The 15,544-nt window shown below is 42.1% G+C and overlaps 1 protein-coding gene across 1 annotated transcript in view; it reads left to right on the forward strand.

Moving 5' to 3' along the window:
• smg1 (SMG1 nonsense mediated mRNA decay associated PI3K related kinase) overlaps positions 1-15,544 on the forward strand; it is an 81,128-nt gene that overhangs the window by 43,293 nt on the left and 22,291 nt on the right. The window contains exons 29-43 of the mRNA XM_071537321.1: positions 1,263-1,496; positions 2,981-3,132; positions 3,918-4,053; positions 4,803-4,947; positions 5,391-5,529; positions 6,245-6,463; positions 6,919-7,099; positions 7,891-8,052; positions 8,172-8,389; positions 9,827-9,981; positions 11,293-11,515; positions 12,261-12,507; positions 13,372-13,601; positions 14,450-14,701; positions 15,379-15,517. Of these exons, the coding sequence (XP_071393422.1) occupies positions 1,263-1,496; positions 2,981-3,132; positions 3,918-4,053; positions 4,803-4,947; positions 5,391-5,529; positions 6,245-6,463; positions 6,919-7,099; positions 7,891-8,052; positions 8,172-8,389; positions 9,827-9,981; positions 11,293-11,515; positions 12,261-12,507; positions 13,372-13,601; positions 14,450-14,701; positions 15,379-15,517 (2,832 nt within the window). The remainder of the gene's footprint in view (positions 1-1,262; positions 1,497-2,980; positions 3,133-3,917; positions 4,054-4,802; positions 4,948-5,390; positions 5,530-6,244; positions 6,464-6,918; positions 7,100-7,890; positions 8,053-8,171; positions 8,390-9,826; positions 9,982-11,292; positions 11,516-12,260; positions 12,508-13,371; positions 13,602-14,449; positions 14,702-15,378; positions 15,518-15,544) is intronic.

Genomic DNA, 15,544 nt, shown 5'->3' on the forward strand with positions numbered 1-15,544 from the left:
AAGGGGGTTGAGTTGCACTGTGGAACCATTTTCCAGCAAAATTGGATAACAAAATAGGCGTCAATTAAGCAATGTTACACGAGAGGGTGTGCGTTAAATGACGGTAAAGCACACCCTCGAGTGTAATATTGCGATTATACAACAGTTACCAACAAAATAAAAGATATAAACAAAATGTATTCATATTGTGGGGCAATCGCTCTCAAAATAAAAAAACTTTTTGCTAGTGTTATCTCCGTTTCCCTGGAAATACATGGGGTCTGACTAATAACTGGAAAACAATCAGTCACGTCAGTAGACTCCTATGTAATGGAACCTAGTTTACTACTCCAGCAAGTAGGCGGAGCCTTAGTAACGACCTGCAACAGAGACGATTTCTAGTCCCTGTTGAGCCGGTTGAGTCAGCCAGCCAACTTGAGCTAGCTAATGCTTTCTAGAGATCGCGGGATTTCCCAAACTGAATAAATACCACACATATAAACACAAAACTGCCTTGCTAGCTCAATCTTGTTGTAACTAAGATATCTGCTGAAAAAAATAATTTTTCCATGGACAGATTTAGCTACCATGTCCGCGAACTTCACATGTATTTTTAAGCTAGTAGCGCCGTGTCACCGACTCACCGGCACAGCTGATGGAGGATGCAGAGCGTCTGGTAACATCAAGGCTGAACAGAGTTAGCGTTATATTTAAATATATTGTATGATAATATGGCGGAGTAATATTTAGTGATGAGCACGGCTAGGTGTGCTGTCATGCTGATTTGAGCACGTTCTAAATGTCTAGTTGACCAATCAGATTGCTTGGTCGGAACTACCTGTTGTATAACAATCATTGAACTTTACAATAGGCATGCCTTAACAAAAAAAACAGAGATCATCAAGCATGTCTGCAACAGCATTCCAAATCGCCTCATAATGGATGCCAAAAATGCCATAAATTTGTATCTCCTGAACTGGTTAATGGAATTACAAAAATTTGTTCCCCATGTAAGTGCGCCTTTACACAATATAGGTCAAGCTGGTCTGAAATGCCATTAGTTCTTGAACCATGGAATCACCGCTCGGCTATATTTGTCTGTTGTTTTTATTGTCTATATCTATTGATCCCAACGTTGCACTGATGAGTCATGACTAGTGTTGTTTATTATATTATATTATTATTATTGACAATTTCAGAGCTGTCCTATGTTGGATATGTGTGTGAGGAGTGGGTTCGTTCACATGACGGTCTGAACTTTTGTCATCTCTACTCTGGTCCAGGTTCCTCTGCCTCCGTAGACGGCCACCTAATGGAGCTGTGTCTCACTTCTGTCAAATTTGCCCGTAAACGGGGCAACATCGCCCTGGCGAGCCGCCTCCTCAGCCAGTGCAGTGACGGAGAGGGCGAAGAAGAGCTGAGCCAGGCCTTCAGACGTCTGACCCTAGAGGGCGCCGTCGGGGAGAAATGGGGGCCGGAGCTGGAGATCGAGAAAGCCAAAGTCCTGTGCACTGCTGGTGAGGAACAGGAGACATTCAAAGGCTGTATGCCAGCTGTGTGGGAAATTGACATTGGAGCAGCCGCCACCTCTATCTCTGCCTAAAATTTGAATGGATCTAATAGGTTACACACTTCTCCTAAAAGAAAGGTTCAGATAATAAATACAAAAAAGGTCAATAACCCAAAATAATTTGTGTTTAAAAAGCTCATATTCCCGGCTACCATAGAAAGGCTAGATTAAAAGCATATTCTTCTTCTTATCAACTATCAAATAGGTTATGTCATTTACTAGACAGTTAGGCTATCAAAGGACACCATGATGTTTTGAGTTTTTATTAGGCCTAATTGTCAAGTCCATGGATTGTCCAGAAATAGTAGCGTACCCATAGACATAACTGCATGTAGTTGCCTGTTAATGGTGTAATTGGGGTGTTTTCTGTAAATTACTGGTATTTTTAATAAATCTAGGTCTAAATGCATTAATACAATCATATCTACCGTTTGGATCAAATGTTGAAGTCAAACGTGATTATCAAGATTTAGCCTATAAACCTATCAGCTCAACTTAAATCAGACAAGACAATCCTTTACACAGGAACTAAACTAAAAAATACACTAGGGCCTACATGAATTACACTGTGGACTATATATAAAATATTACCTATAATTTAAAAAATGATTATCCAGCATTATCCAGACAAAAAACTTGACTTATACTGATAAGCACATTGAAGCAGAAAAGAGGCTATAATCATAAGGCACAAAATAAGAATGTTATTATGTAGGCTAAGGCTACATTATTAGTCTATTTAGGCGATTAACATGGCTTGTAAAATCCTGCTGCATTCTCATCTCGCATTCTCATATTCCAATATTAGTCAGTCTGAAATAACAGACTCAGACACACTCTCTCTTAGGTTATGAGATGGCTGGATTTTTACATTAAAATATTGCCTTATGCAGCTTTAACATGCATTAAAACTACAGCACTCTCACCACTATATGTTGTAGATTCTCAAACATAATTAGCAGAGACCACTCATTTTTAGCCTACACACACAGCTGGTTCCAAGAGGTTCTACGCAAATGATACAACCAGAAGTGTCAGACCGTTTGTAACTGGTGAGTAAAAAAAAAAGGTAATAATTTCTAGAAAACAATGGCTCAAAGTCTTTTTGTAACTGCAGTGAGGGTGTGAACTCTGTGCTCTACAATCAAGCTTTCATTTGGACCAATATCAGTGTTGAGTTTGATTCCATGTAAAATCTAAAAGAATATCTGGTTACACATCAAGAACATCAGGAAGGACAGATGATGAAACATACTGATAGAGAGCAGAGGTATGTCGAGGCATGAGGCCTGTTTTTAGAGAAAATCCTTCAGATTACCTTTGAGGATCAAGTTATGGAACTCTCCAAACAGTGATAGTCTCAAAAATGGATCAAGTAAGATTTTCTAATAATTTGAATACATTCATTCTTTTGTCTACTTTTGTCTACAGGCCAGTCCATGGCAGCCATGGAGATGCTGAGCTGGGCCGCCCTGTCCTATTGCCGCCTGGGGAAGAACGAAGGCGCCGCCTGCCGCTCACTGCTGACGCTCTGCAAATGGCTGCTGGCTGACTGGAAGGACCTGACACCTCAGCTGAAACAGGCAATACAGCTCATTAGTCGCTTTTCTTTGAGTTCTGACCACATGCAGGTCCTGAAAAAAAGTTGTGAAATGTCTTGAATATAGATACATCCAGTATTTAAAACCATAGATACTGTTTTAGAGGTCTTTTAAAATGGGATTTCTTGAATTTTAGTATTGGCAAAAATCTCAATTACCAATTTCTTCCAATTGCCTGGTATTGGGTACCACTATCATTGTTTGTAGATCTTAGGATATTGCCCATGGTTACACTAGCTAGCATAGTGACCAGTCTTCTAAACCAGTGATTCTTAACCTTGTTCACATCAAGGACCCCTAATTTAGTACACATTAGGAAGGGTCCAGAATTCTATGACTATCTGTATTGTAGGTAGAGAGATAACAGTGAAACTATGATCAAAATAGTCATTCTTCTACATTCTCTAATTGTGTTCACGTCTTGTCAATTAAATAATGGTGAAGTTTAACAATTCATCAATTTGCTGGGGACCCCCTGGAACCTCCTCAAAGACCCCTGGTGGTCCCCGGACCCCACGTTGAGAACCACTGTTCTAAACTCTACTGGCTACATAAATTCATAAAACACTTTATTTGGCGCTATCAGCATGCACTATATGCAGCACCAACCAAAATGTCTAACACAGTCCAGTAATTAAGTTCTAGGAAAAACATGGAAATATGTAATGGAATATGTGCAGTAATTACAAAGCTTGAACTTTCATTTACCATGTAATAAGTGTGCTTTTCCTTAGTATTGATCAGAGCTGATGGTGTTTTTGGTCCAGGTGGTAAAGAGGTCAGGAGCAGTTAATGCATCCAGTGCTATCGGCAGCATGTCGCCTCTCAGCCGCAACATTGCCGGCCTGCTGGAGCTCCCACTGGAGGACCAGGGCATCCCCCGCATCACTGCCGAGACCTCAGGTAACATTAGACACACTGCAGGTACTCCCGGGCCCATCTAGATACATCTAGACGCATTCACACACAACTAGACCAGTCTAGACATCCACACAAATCTAGAACACCTAGAAACATCTAGACACATCTGGAAATGTCTAGATACATCCATACACATGCAAACGCCTACAGAAATGCCCAGACACATCCAGAAACATCTAGGCTAAAGACCACCATTTGTACCATTGCTGAAGAGATAATGAAAACTTTGTTGCACACATCCTCAATCCGTAGTAAATTGCTGCCTATTACTTAGCACTAGCTTAGAAAATTTTGAAATGCATTGTCAGTAAAATGCCTTGGGAAAAAATATGAACCTTTGATAGAAGACAGTAGATATTACTATAGATGCTCATCTTGTCGATAATTAATTCATTGATCTTAGCAGATCCAGTAAGAGGGCTCATATTACACCCATATTGGCCTCCCTCCACTGGTTGATTTCAAAATACAAGGCTTGTATTTTGCTTGTATTTTCACTGTGTAGCCTCTGTCTTTTATGTTGTAACTTGTGGAGCACTTTGTGACACTCTTCTTGAAAGGTGCTATACAAATAAAGCTTTACTTACTTTCTTCATAGATTGAGTTAATAGATTTGTGTACTCCTGCTGCACAGAATTTAGTAGGTAGTGTGTAGCATGACCTTTCAGACAGCCAGTGAGTCTTGAAAGGCTTTATCCTTTAATTTAACCTTGGTGTTCTTGCTTCTGCAGTGAGCGTGGGCGTTGGGGAGCCAGACTTTGTACTGGGCCAACTCTACCAGCTCTCCACCAGCCAGGCTCCGGAGGTGGCCAAGTCCTGGGCAGCCCTGGCCAGCTGGGCTTACCGCTGGGGCAGGAAAGTGGTGGATAATGCCAGGTTAGTAGACACAGTGGAATACAACACTTAACGCAGTGTTATGCAAGCATTGAGGGATTCAGTTATGGTTGGACTGAATTTCGGAAAGTGATGGCGCTTGGAGCATGTAATTGTCACAGGTACAGTGGCCGTCCACCTCGACTTTTCATCACAGCAGTTGTAAAAACCATTCAGTCAGGGCCATTTCTATGGGTAAATACAGCTCAGTGTAGAATGGAAAGAATCATGAAAGCAAATAGGCGGGTCAAAAAAAACCGCAAACAGTGGTGCAGTCCTACCATGTTGTCCTGGACAGGATCTCAGCAACGATCCTGATCATGATCATTTACTTCTGGATACCTAATAAACTGGCTAAACACTGTAGATGTATTTTCTGTCCAGTTCCATCCTCCCTTTTGAGCAGTATGATCCATAGTATTTCTTCTGATTTGTTTCCTCTCCAGCCAAGGGGAGGGCGTGCCCCTCCTCTGCGGGGAAAAGAAGGAGATCGAGGAGCTGCTTCCAGTCTCCACCAGCGAAGAAGACAAGGACGCCATCTTCAGCATCCTCGGACAGGCCATGTGTCGGCCTGCTGGCATACAGGTAGTCTCATTTCCCATTGCCAATAGATTGCGTTGTCCCAGCGCGACCTGCATGGTCAAATCCTAACTTGGATGTATTGGGTTTCTATACATTCATGTCTTCCATTGCCCTATAAACTTTAACGTTGGGTAACGTTAACACCTGTGGTATCTAAGTGAGGTTAGTGGAATTATTTAACCGGTAACCATGTCGTAATGCTTCGGTGCAGTGAATTGAATTGAACACGCGCCATATTCTTTTGTTTTAATATTTAATGGACTGTAAGGTTACATGCATCTGTTGTCAATACACAATGCTCTTACTTTGAAGCATTGCTTAAAGGTGCAATAAGTACTTTTATTGCCCCATAGCACAACAGACCATAATTTGATAGGGTTGTTGATCAATACCAAGGACTCAAAGGTTACTTGGCCAGGTGTTCTGTCAGTGCAATTCATACTGGTCACCGTTAGAGGTGATAGATGACTTAATACTCCTTTAATAATAATATCTCAGTGATATTACCTTGTCATTAGGCATCAAGTCACACAGCTGTATGATGAATCATGAGTTTTGTTCATTGCTCCTTTTCCCGGACAAATCTCTCCAACTCTCTCAACCCTCTCCAAGGATTTCCTCTTATTTTTATTTTTTATTAACAGCTCATTCATGAACAGTGCAGATTGTTCTGATCCTGCTCTTTTTTTTTTCTTTTTTTTTTGTCGGTGCATGTCAGGATGAGGACATGGCTCTCCAGCAGGACGACGAGGAGGACGACATGGTGGACGTCATCTGGCGGCAGCTGCTCGCCTCCTGCCCCTGGCTGGGCGAGGCGGGCCAGCTGGTCACCGACGGCCTGATCCATGTGTGGAGGCGCGTGGTGGACCGCATCTTCAGCCTCTACCGGGTCTCCTGCCGGGCCTACTTCACCTTCCTCAAGCTCAACGCCGGACAGGTAAGGCTCGGACACGCCACCTGCAGGACTGTTGCGGGGCACTGATAATTGTTTTAATCCGGGTGATTTCACTTCCTCTGCTTTTGATTTCCCTACCCCTGATCATTAAATTCACTCGCCAGCGTGGGACACACTTTTTCCCCCCTCTCTGGTATGTTTATTAACTAACCCTCCCAGGGATTGGTTCTAAAAAGGGCAAAAAAAAAAGACCATAAAATTTCTCCAAACAGCTTGTACAGCCAAGTGTTCTGAAGCCAAATGATTGCACCAGAAGACCTATATTTACATCAGTATTTGGCACAAGTCTTCACTAAAACTCCCCTTCCCCACTGTGATCAATAGTATCATTGTATCTTATCTTAAATAGGCTGCTCTTGATCAATCTGCTTGGAAACAAATTAATATTCAGTATATTTCAAATCCCAAAAATCATCCTAAAACGTTGTTGTTGTCAGGTCCCCATCGACGAGGACGACCCAAAACTCCTGCTGTCCAATCAGAACAGCAAGCAGAGCAACGACGACGTGATCGTCATGGCGACCTTGCGCCTCCTCCGCCTGCTGGTGAAGCACGCCGGGGAACTGAGGGAGGGGCTCGAGCTGGGCCTGGCCTCTACCCCCACCGCGCCCTGGAGGGGTACGCTGCACTGCAAAACAAGCATCCCCACACGCATTCTTTAAATGGGAACTAGTAAACTAAAAAAAAAATAAAAAAATAAAAATCCTGTTTAGAATAATTTTTTTTTTTTTTTAATACTTTTTTAAATTGTCATCATAACTTTGCAAACATACATCTTAGTGCAACACATCTTGATGACAACATTTCTTTTTGTGTGTAAAGGTGGAGACCAATGTGTGAGAGAAAATAATAATACAATTAAAAATAATAATATATACATATATAAATAATAATAATAATAATGAAAAACGATAGTTATAATGGTAACACTTTACAATAAGGGTACACTAAGTTAAGGGTTAGTTAATGCTTAATAAGGCCTAGGCCGTCGCTGTAAATAAGAATTTGTTCTTAATTGACCTGTCTGGTTAAATAAAGGTTAAATACAAATAAAAAATAAAAATAAAAAAATAAGGGTTAGTTAATGCTTAATAAGCATTAATTAACCCTTAATTAACAGTTAACTAATGTGTAATTTACTAATGGTGTTCATATTAACTAAGGTAGTAATTTATACATTATTTAATAGTTTATAAAGATGACTTTTATTAAATCATGTATAAATTAGTACCTTAGTTAACATGAACACCCTTTGTAAATGATTACCAGACACATTAGTTAACTGTTAATTAAGGATTAGTTAATGCTTATTAACTAACCCTTAACTTAGTGACCCTTATTGTAAAGTGTTACCGTTATAATAATGGTAAAAAAATAAATAAATAAATAAACATGTTTGGCCTCCTCAGGCATCATCCCCCAGCTCTTCTCCCGTCTGAACCATCCAGAGGCCTACATCCGACAGAGCATCTGCAGCCTGCTGTGTCGAGTGGCCCAGGACTCCCCGCACCTCGTCCTCTACCCCGCTATAGTGGGCTCGCTCTCTTTGGGAGGGGAGGCCCAGAACACTGGTATTTATCCTCTTCTGCTCACTCTGTACTCAGTCAACGTGGGTATCTGCAGCTTTTTTGGCTTCGTGAAACCTGCAGAACCCCCTGATGTAGCCATTGTTAACCAAATGTGTCGACAGGGAGCAAGCTGCCACCAGCCCTGCCCACCTTCCTGGACAACATGCAGGGGGAGGGCCTCGGCGAGGAGGACGACGAGCAGCCGGAGAGCAGCGGGCAGGGAGGAGCTACAGAGGAGCTGGCAGCACTCTGCTCCAGTCAGGACCAAGCCATGATGCATGACTGCTACAGCAAGATTGTGGAAAAGCTGTCATCAGCCAACCCCACCATGGTGCTGCAGGTAGGAGGCTGCACAGAATTACAACACTCATAGTAATAATAATAATAATCATAATACTATTAGTATTAACATTGTATTTCTCAATGTTATTATTATTATGCTGCCTCTTCTTCCTCTGAGGAAATCTGCCTTCCCATGCATGAAAATAAACAAAACTTTGCACATAGGTCCAGTCCCATGCCAAACTTCCTCAACTGGCATTGGGGGCCAATAGTCCTGATGGTGGCGCTACAGCAACCGTCTAAAGTTCAAAACTTTTAAAATTCGTTAAAAATCAGTCGTACGTGCTACAGCTTTGCAACTTCAACCTCAATGTAGGCCCAAGTGTGAAGGAACTTTCGATAAACTTCGACCTAAGCAAATTATGAAGTCCATCACTCTGTTTTTCTCAAAAACTGTAAAACTAATTAAACCTATCTCCTCCCACATTTTTTGACACCAACTGACACCAAACTTGCTACACAGCATCTGGAATGTCCTCCACAAACGATCCAGACAGATTTTTGAACTGTTTACAGTAGTGAAAACACTACTCAATATTCATGAAAATAAATTTCAAAATTTTGGAATAAGATACAATTTCAGAATTGTATCTCAAAAACAGAATTTTTGGACAGTATTTTGAATTCTGCCCTCTACTACTGCAGTCAATGGAAATAGAGCATCTTTAAGCATCAGTTTTTCACTTATGGAGCAATCAATCTTTGTAATAATAAATTACAGACATCTCTATGTTGTCTACATGAAGTATGCAAAATCTTTGAAATCTGCCTTTACATGCATGGACAGCTGTTATTCTGCACCATGGTGGTTGGCTAAGTCCTAGTGTGAAGCCTCCTCTAGTTTTCCCACTTCTCAAAGATATCAAATATCAAAGATATTTTAATGATACTTATTAGCCGGGCAGTTCTGCTAATGGACCCTCATGTATTTGTCATTCGTCTTCCTCCTCCTCTTCTTCTTCTTCCTCTTCTTCCTCTTCTTCTTCTTCCTCTTCCTCCTCAAAATGCCCGTCCAAATCAATGCCACCTTGCGTCCCTTTGGGGCTAGTTTAAATGCTGTCCAAAACCTCACTGTCAATACTCTGCAAACAAAGTGTTGTTTCCATGGAGAATCATGGACTTTCTTTAAATGCTTTAAAAGGAGACATTGTGCCTAAAGTTCTTGTCTTCCTTTGGCGTGGTGGAAATAATACACGTGTGGCATTGCGTGCCACACTTGCAAACAGTACAGCAGCTGTTTTCTTTGATTAGTTCCTCCTCCTCCTCTCTGGCTGAAGACGTGCTAGTCAGGGATATCAGCTGCTGTAGTGTTGGGTTGAAATGAAACGGGTCTTGACAGCAAGTATGTGTGTTTTTGGTCTTGACCAGCCAGTAACCAGTTGTGGTATTGACCGGCCACTTAACCTGCTAGTAACCAGTCCTGTGTGTTGACCAGGTCCAGCAGCTAGTGGGCGAGTTGCGTAGGGTGACTTTGCTCTGGGATGAACTGTGGCTGGGCGTCCTGCAGCAGCAACACATGCATGTCCTGCGCAGGATCCAGCAGCTGGAGGATGAGGTCAAGAGGGTCCAGAACAACAACACACTGCGCAGGTGAGACTCACTCACTTCTGTTTGAAAAGTTTTGAGACCCCCCAGGCTATTTATCACTAATTGCAGAGAGGTATAATAACCTCTTAAACCAGAGTAAACCATTGGTTCTCAACTATGTGCCATGCCCCAAGAGTGCAGGTGTTTATTCCTCCAACCAATTACTACAGCAGCTTATTTCACAGAGTAACACACCTTCAACCAGAAAGGAGGAACTAATCAGTTAAATGAGCTGCTGTTCTTTGATTGGCATGAAAACCTGCATACACATGACATGAGAACCACTGAAGAGAAAAACCCAGGACAAAACCTCTGTGTTAGTAGGGTTTTCAAATGAACAGGTGCTAAAGTGTGAGTGTGTACTGAGTGACATCACTACGGGCAGTGTCCCAAATATAACACCATAGTGAAGCATTGATGTGAATTGATTAGAAGCCTCAGTATTTAGAAATCATAGGTTCAGCAACCACCAGGCATGGAACGTTTTCACCTTTCTGCAATACAGGATTTGCCATTTTGATCCCATTGTTTTCAAAAATGAATTAAAAACAGCTTGCAGAGACATAATGCCGCTTTGACGAAAAAAAATCCATGATTTTAAAATACACAAGTACTTTATAACGGCACAATCATTGCAGGTGCAATCACATCAAAAGTAGTTCCATTCTGGCAGAACTAAAAGTGAAGAGATTATTTTATATATTTGCCTCCAACTCACGCTTCAGGATTTGTTTTGCCTCTTCACTGCCACCAGAAGTAATAGTGCACAGTAATGGAGAAAGTGAAAATAGTCCCCATTAAATGCAATAATTAGCTACATGATAAAGTCATGTTTGGAAAATCTGCAATACACATGCTACTCAACATGATGTATTCCGTTCCGTGAGATGATTTTACTCTATTTTTGAAAACTGACTTTTTGGGACATAGGGCAAACCTGCAGAAGAACAGACAGCAGTAGCTTCTGCAGCTTCTAATGTGGCATATACATTAGTAGGTTTAGATTTTTCATGGGCAATAATGGCGATAGGAAAAAAGTAAAGTTATACTGGTGTTATTTAATATGTATGGTTTACCCTCCTCTACTCATTCCCTTTGTAAATTGTTCATCCTTTGAACCAAAGATACCCGTAGAATGATTTTGTAGTGACATTAACTTGACCTAAAGAGGTATTTTTTGATACGTTCTCCTTTTAATGTTTTTTTTTTTTTTTTTTACTAGAAATAGGCTTTTGTTGCATCATTTAACCACAGACTTCAGTACTGGAACCCTGTGAGTAATTATCAGTCAATACACTCTGCCTTGCCCCGCAGAGATGAGAAGATCGCCATCATGCGCGAGAAGCACTCTGCCCTGATGCGTCCGGTGGTGTTTGCGCTGGACCACGTCCGCAGCATCACGGCGACCGCGGCCGAGACGCCGCACGAGACCTGGTTCCAGCAGACCTACGGCGACTCCATCACGTCTGCCCTGGACCGGCTGAGAAACCCCCACAACCCGGCCAACCCCGCCAGCAGCTGGCTGCCCTTCAAACAGGTGGGTGGGCACACACACATTTGTATGAGGCGTTGGAAAAGCTCATTGGCAACCATTATTTTCTTATTTTGATATCAATACTATCTCACGACAAAGTCACACAAGTGTCCCACACAGTTGACAACTAGGGCTGGGTATCGCCACTGATTTCCCGAATTGAATCGATTTGGATTCGATTTCCGATTTGATTCGATTCAGTATCGATTCGGTTAGGGATATTTCAGTTACAATATCAATTTTGCTTGGATATGAAAGAGATTCTCAGAGAACTAATGCTGTAAATTGTATAAGGAACCCGCTAATCTGGTGCATTATTAAAAATATTAATGTTTACATTAAGAATTGATCCCAAAGCCGTTACATTAATGTACTTTTTATTTAACATGACCAACACACTACAGCAGTCAAGTTGTGCAACTCTACAGACTCTACAGGCATATATTGGGCATATATTAAAAGATGAATCTGAAAATCGTTTTTTTTTAAACCCAGCCCTATTGACAACTATAGCACTAAGGACGTAAATCTTTGATTATGGCATAAAACTGGTGAATATCTACATGTTGTCTTTTTCCTTTTTAGGTTTAAGTTTTTCTTTTTCCAAGGGGACTCGGTGATGGGGTGGGTGTGGGAGTCCTAGACTAAACGTGAAAGAAAATGCCACGATATGATCATAATACATTGTACACCTGTGTCTTTTCAATAAATCCATTATGTTAACTGAGTGCGTCGGTGTGTTGCTCAGATCATGCTGAGCCTGCAGCAGCGTGCTCAGAAGCGAGCCAGCTACCTGCTCCACCTGGATGAGATCAGCCCCCACCTGGCGTCCATGAGCACCACGGAGATGGCCCTGCCTGGCGAGGTGTCGGCCACGGACGCCGTCACCATCCAGAGCGTGGGGAACACCATCACCATCCTGCCCACCAAGACCAAGCCCAAGAAGCTCTTTTTCCTGGGCTCCGATGGACGCAACTACCCTTACCTTTTCAAAGGTGGGAGACACAGTAACACACAGTACATAGTGGACATATAGAGATCACCTTCCAAAAGTTGTAGTGTTTCTGGAAGATGATTAGGTTGAGCCAGGGTCTGAAATCTCCACCCACCAAGCACCAAATGCCATAAATTGATCTTTGGAGGATAAATCAGTAACAATCACCCGTCCAGTAACCTTTTGAGACATTAACATTTCAATGCTTCGTTTATATACAGTCTTAGGTCTTTGCCTGTGAGCCAATCAAATCAACAATCAAGATAAACAATGTGGTAGTGAATGTGGTAGCGTCTAAACCTCCTGGATGGTTAACTAAAAGAAAACTTTGAAGTCCCCATGAAATTAACTCCCATTACTTTGACTTCCTGGAAAATCTTTAAAGGTGACCTCATGCTGCACCAGTAGGCATAAATATGAACTGCCTTTTCTCTCCCTGACTGCTATTCCATTAGTTTATATCCTTGCTGCATTATGCCCCACTTCAAAATCCTGTTTCAACAGGAAATACATCAAATCAAGGAAGTAAAGATGCCATTTCATGGGGTCTCTAATGTTATGCCCATCTAGCGTTATATAGCAGGTGTGCGGCCACCAAAAAGAGAAAATGAATTGAACCACAAAATGGTCCACTGTATAAATGAGTGAGCAAGTTGTAAATTAAAACTCTAGATCTGCTATTGTCCAGATCTAGAGTTATTGAGGAAATAGCGTTGAAAATGCATAGAGTGACATATTTATATGAAAAATGTGTATCTGGTGAATTTTGTTTGTTGGCAGGTCACTGTAAATGAATTTCTGACTCTGGGTTCAGGGGGGGCCAAAACAAGCTGATGCACGATGAGTGACATCTCTTCTCTCTCAGGGTTGGAGGACTTGCACTTGGACGAGCGCATCATGCAGTTCCTGTCGATCGTCAACACCATGTTCACCAAGGTCAACCAGCAGGAGCAGCCGCGCTTCCACGCCCGCCACTACTCCGTCACGCCCCTGGGAACCCGATCGGGACTCATCCAGTGGGTGGACGGAGCCACGCCCCTGTTCGGCCTCTACAAGCGCTGGCAGCAAAGGGAGGCTGTGCTGCAGGCTCAGAAGGTAAACCTGGTTTCTCTTAACACTGTGAATGCTAAGTGGACATAAACTACAACAGGTGAACGGTATAGAAGCGTAATGCATTCACTTGAGAAAAAAAGAAATTGCCCTGTTTTTCTGAATTAATGAGATAATTATCTCAGAATTCTGAGAAAAGTTTTCATGGAAAAAAAATAATTCTGCTCTGTTTTTCTGAATTAATGAGATATCTCAAAATCCCAAGAGAAGCTCTCATTCCTACATGAGAGCTCGATTTCATGGAAGCAAACATGTCCCGCCTGTTTAGTTTAATCCAGTTTTATTTTAAAAAGCAAAATAAAACTGGATTAAACTAAAAAAACAGAGCAGAATTTTTTTTTTCCATGAAAACTTTTCTCAGAATTCTGAGACAATTATCACGTTAATTCAGAAAAACAGAGCGGAATTTTTTTTTTCCATGAAAACTTTTCTCACAATTCTGAGACAATTATCACGTTAATTCAGAAAAACAGGGCAAGTTTTTTTTTTTCACGTGAATGCATTACGCTTCCGTAGAACGGCAAGCAAGTGATTGGTTGATTTGTATTTTAAAGCTGCTAGGCAATTACTAGGCAGTTTTTACATGTTTGCGGCCCTGCTAATGACAGCGAGAGGTCACTGTTTGAATATTGATCACACATATATGTATATGTGTGTGTGTTTGTGTGTGTATACTGTATGTAGTCGTTTTTTATGGACAATTCCCATAAATTTGTAATGTTTTATTCTGTTTGTGTGTGTTCCTGATCACATCCCTGGAAAAGTGTCAAGCCAGTGCTACAGAGTTACTAGAACATTCATTACATAAATAGTCTTTCCTCCGTCCTCCCCAGGCCCAGGACTCGTTCCAGCAGCAGCCCCAGCCGGTGCCCCTGGTGCCCCGCCCCAGCGAGCTCTACTACAGCCGGATCGGGCCGGCGCTGAAGGCGGTGGGGCTCAGCCTGGACGTGTCCCGACGAGACTGGCCTCTCAGCGTCATGAAGGAGGTGCTGAAAGAGCTGATGGAGGCCACGCCCCCCAACCTGCTGGCCAAGGAGCTTTGGTGCTCCTGTACCACACCCAGCGAGTGGTGGAGGGTCACTCAGGTAACATATAGAGTTAGGATAGACTTGGTATGGTTCAGAGGTTTTGGCAGCCGGAGAGAGACAGAACAAATTCCTTTCCAGTCCCTGTAACATAAGCTTAGCATGATGGACTTGTCTTCGCTCTTTGCCATAATTTACCTTCTCTGGTGCTCATAACAGTTAAGAAGACATGAAGCAATAGGAGAATATGAGCATCAGTCCAGACTCTGGTTTGCCCTTCCTTCATTTTGTTAGGCTCGGCTTTCCAAGCATGAGTAACTGCTGGCTATCAGATGTCAACATCCATCACCTTATACCCATAAAACCATGCGTTTTGGGGTCATTTTCTGTAGTTGGTTTGGATTATGTTCTAACTCCTAACAGACTGCACCACAGACCTGCATTTTCATTTTCAGGTATCTGTGTGGTTATTGTTTGCCACCAGAGTTTGAATAAACCATTGAGAACATGCCTGAGGCTACTTTTGTACCTCGAGTCAGTTGATACAAGGGTTAGAGACTAGTTCGTAAAATGGAGATGTAAAAGGACACTCAGGTGTGTTTTATAGAGGAGTTTCCCAGAATGAACTAAACACATCTGCAGTCTTTGTGGATGTGCTTTCTACCACAATCTGTCCCAAGTAAAATGTTTAGTATGCAGATATATTTGTCTGACATCCCCTCTCTGGTATGTTACAGTCCTACGCCAGATCCACTGCCGTCATGTCGATGGTTGGCTACATCATCGGCCTCGGCGACCGTCACCTGGACAACGTGCTGATTGACATGACAACCGGAGAGGTGGTACACATCGACTACAACGTCTGCTTTGAAAAAGGTAAAGCCTTTGAGTAGGCAAAACCAC

This window comes from Centroberyx affinis, unplaced genomic scaffold (assembly GCF_046629955.1).
Source record: "Centroberyx affinis isolate AG114_WGS23_722 - 3 ecotype Tasmania unplaced genomic scaffold, CSIRO-AGI_Caff_v1 ptg003017l_1, whole genome shotgun sequence".
NCBI classification, from domain to species: Eukaryota; Metazoa; Chordata; class Actinopteri; order Beryciformes; family Berycidae; genus Centroberyx; species Centroberyx affinis.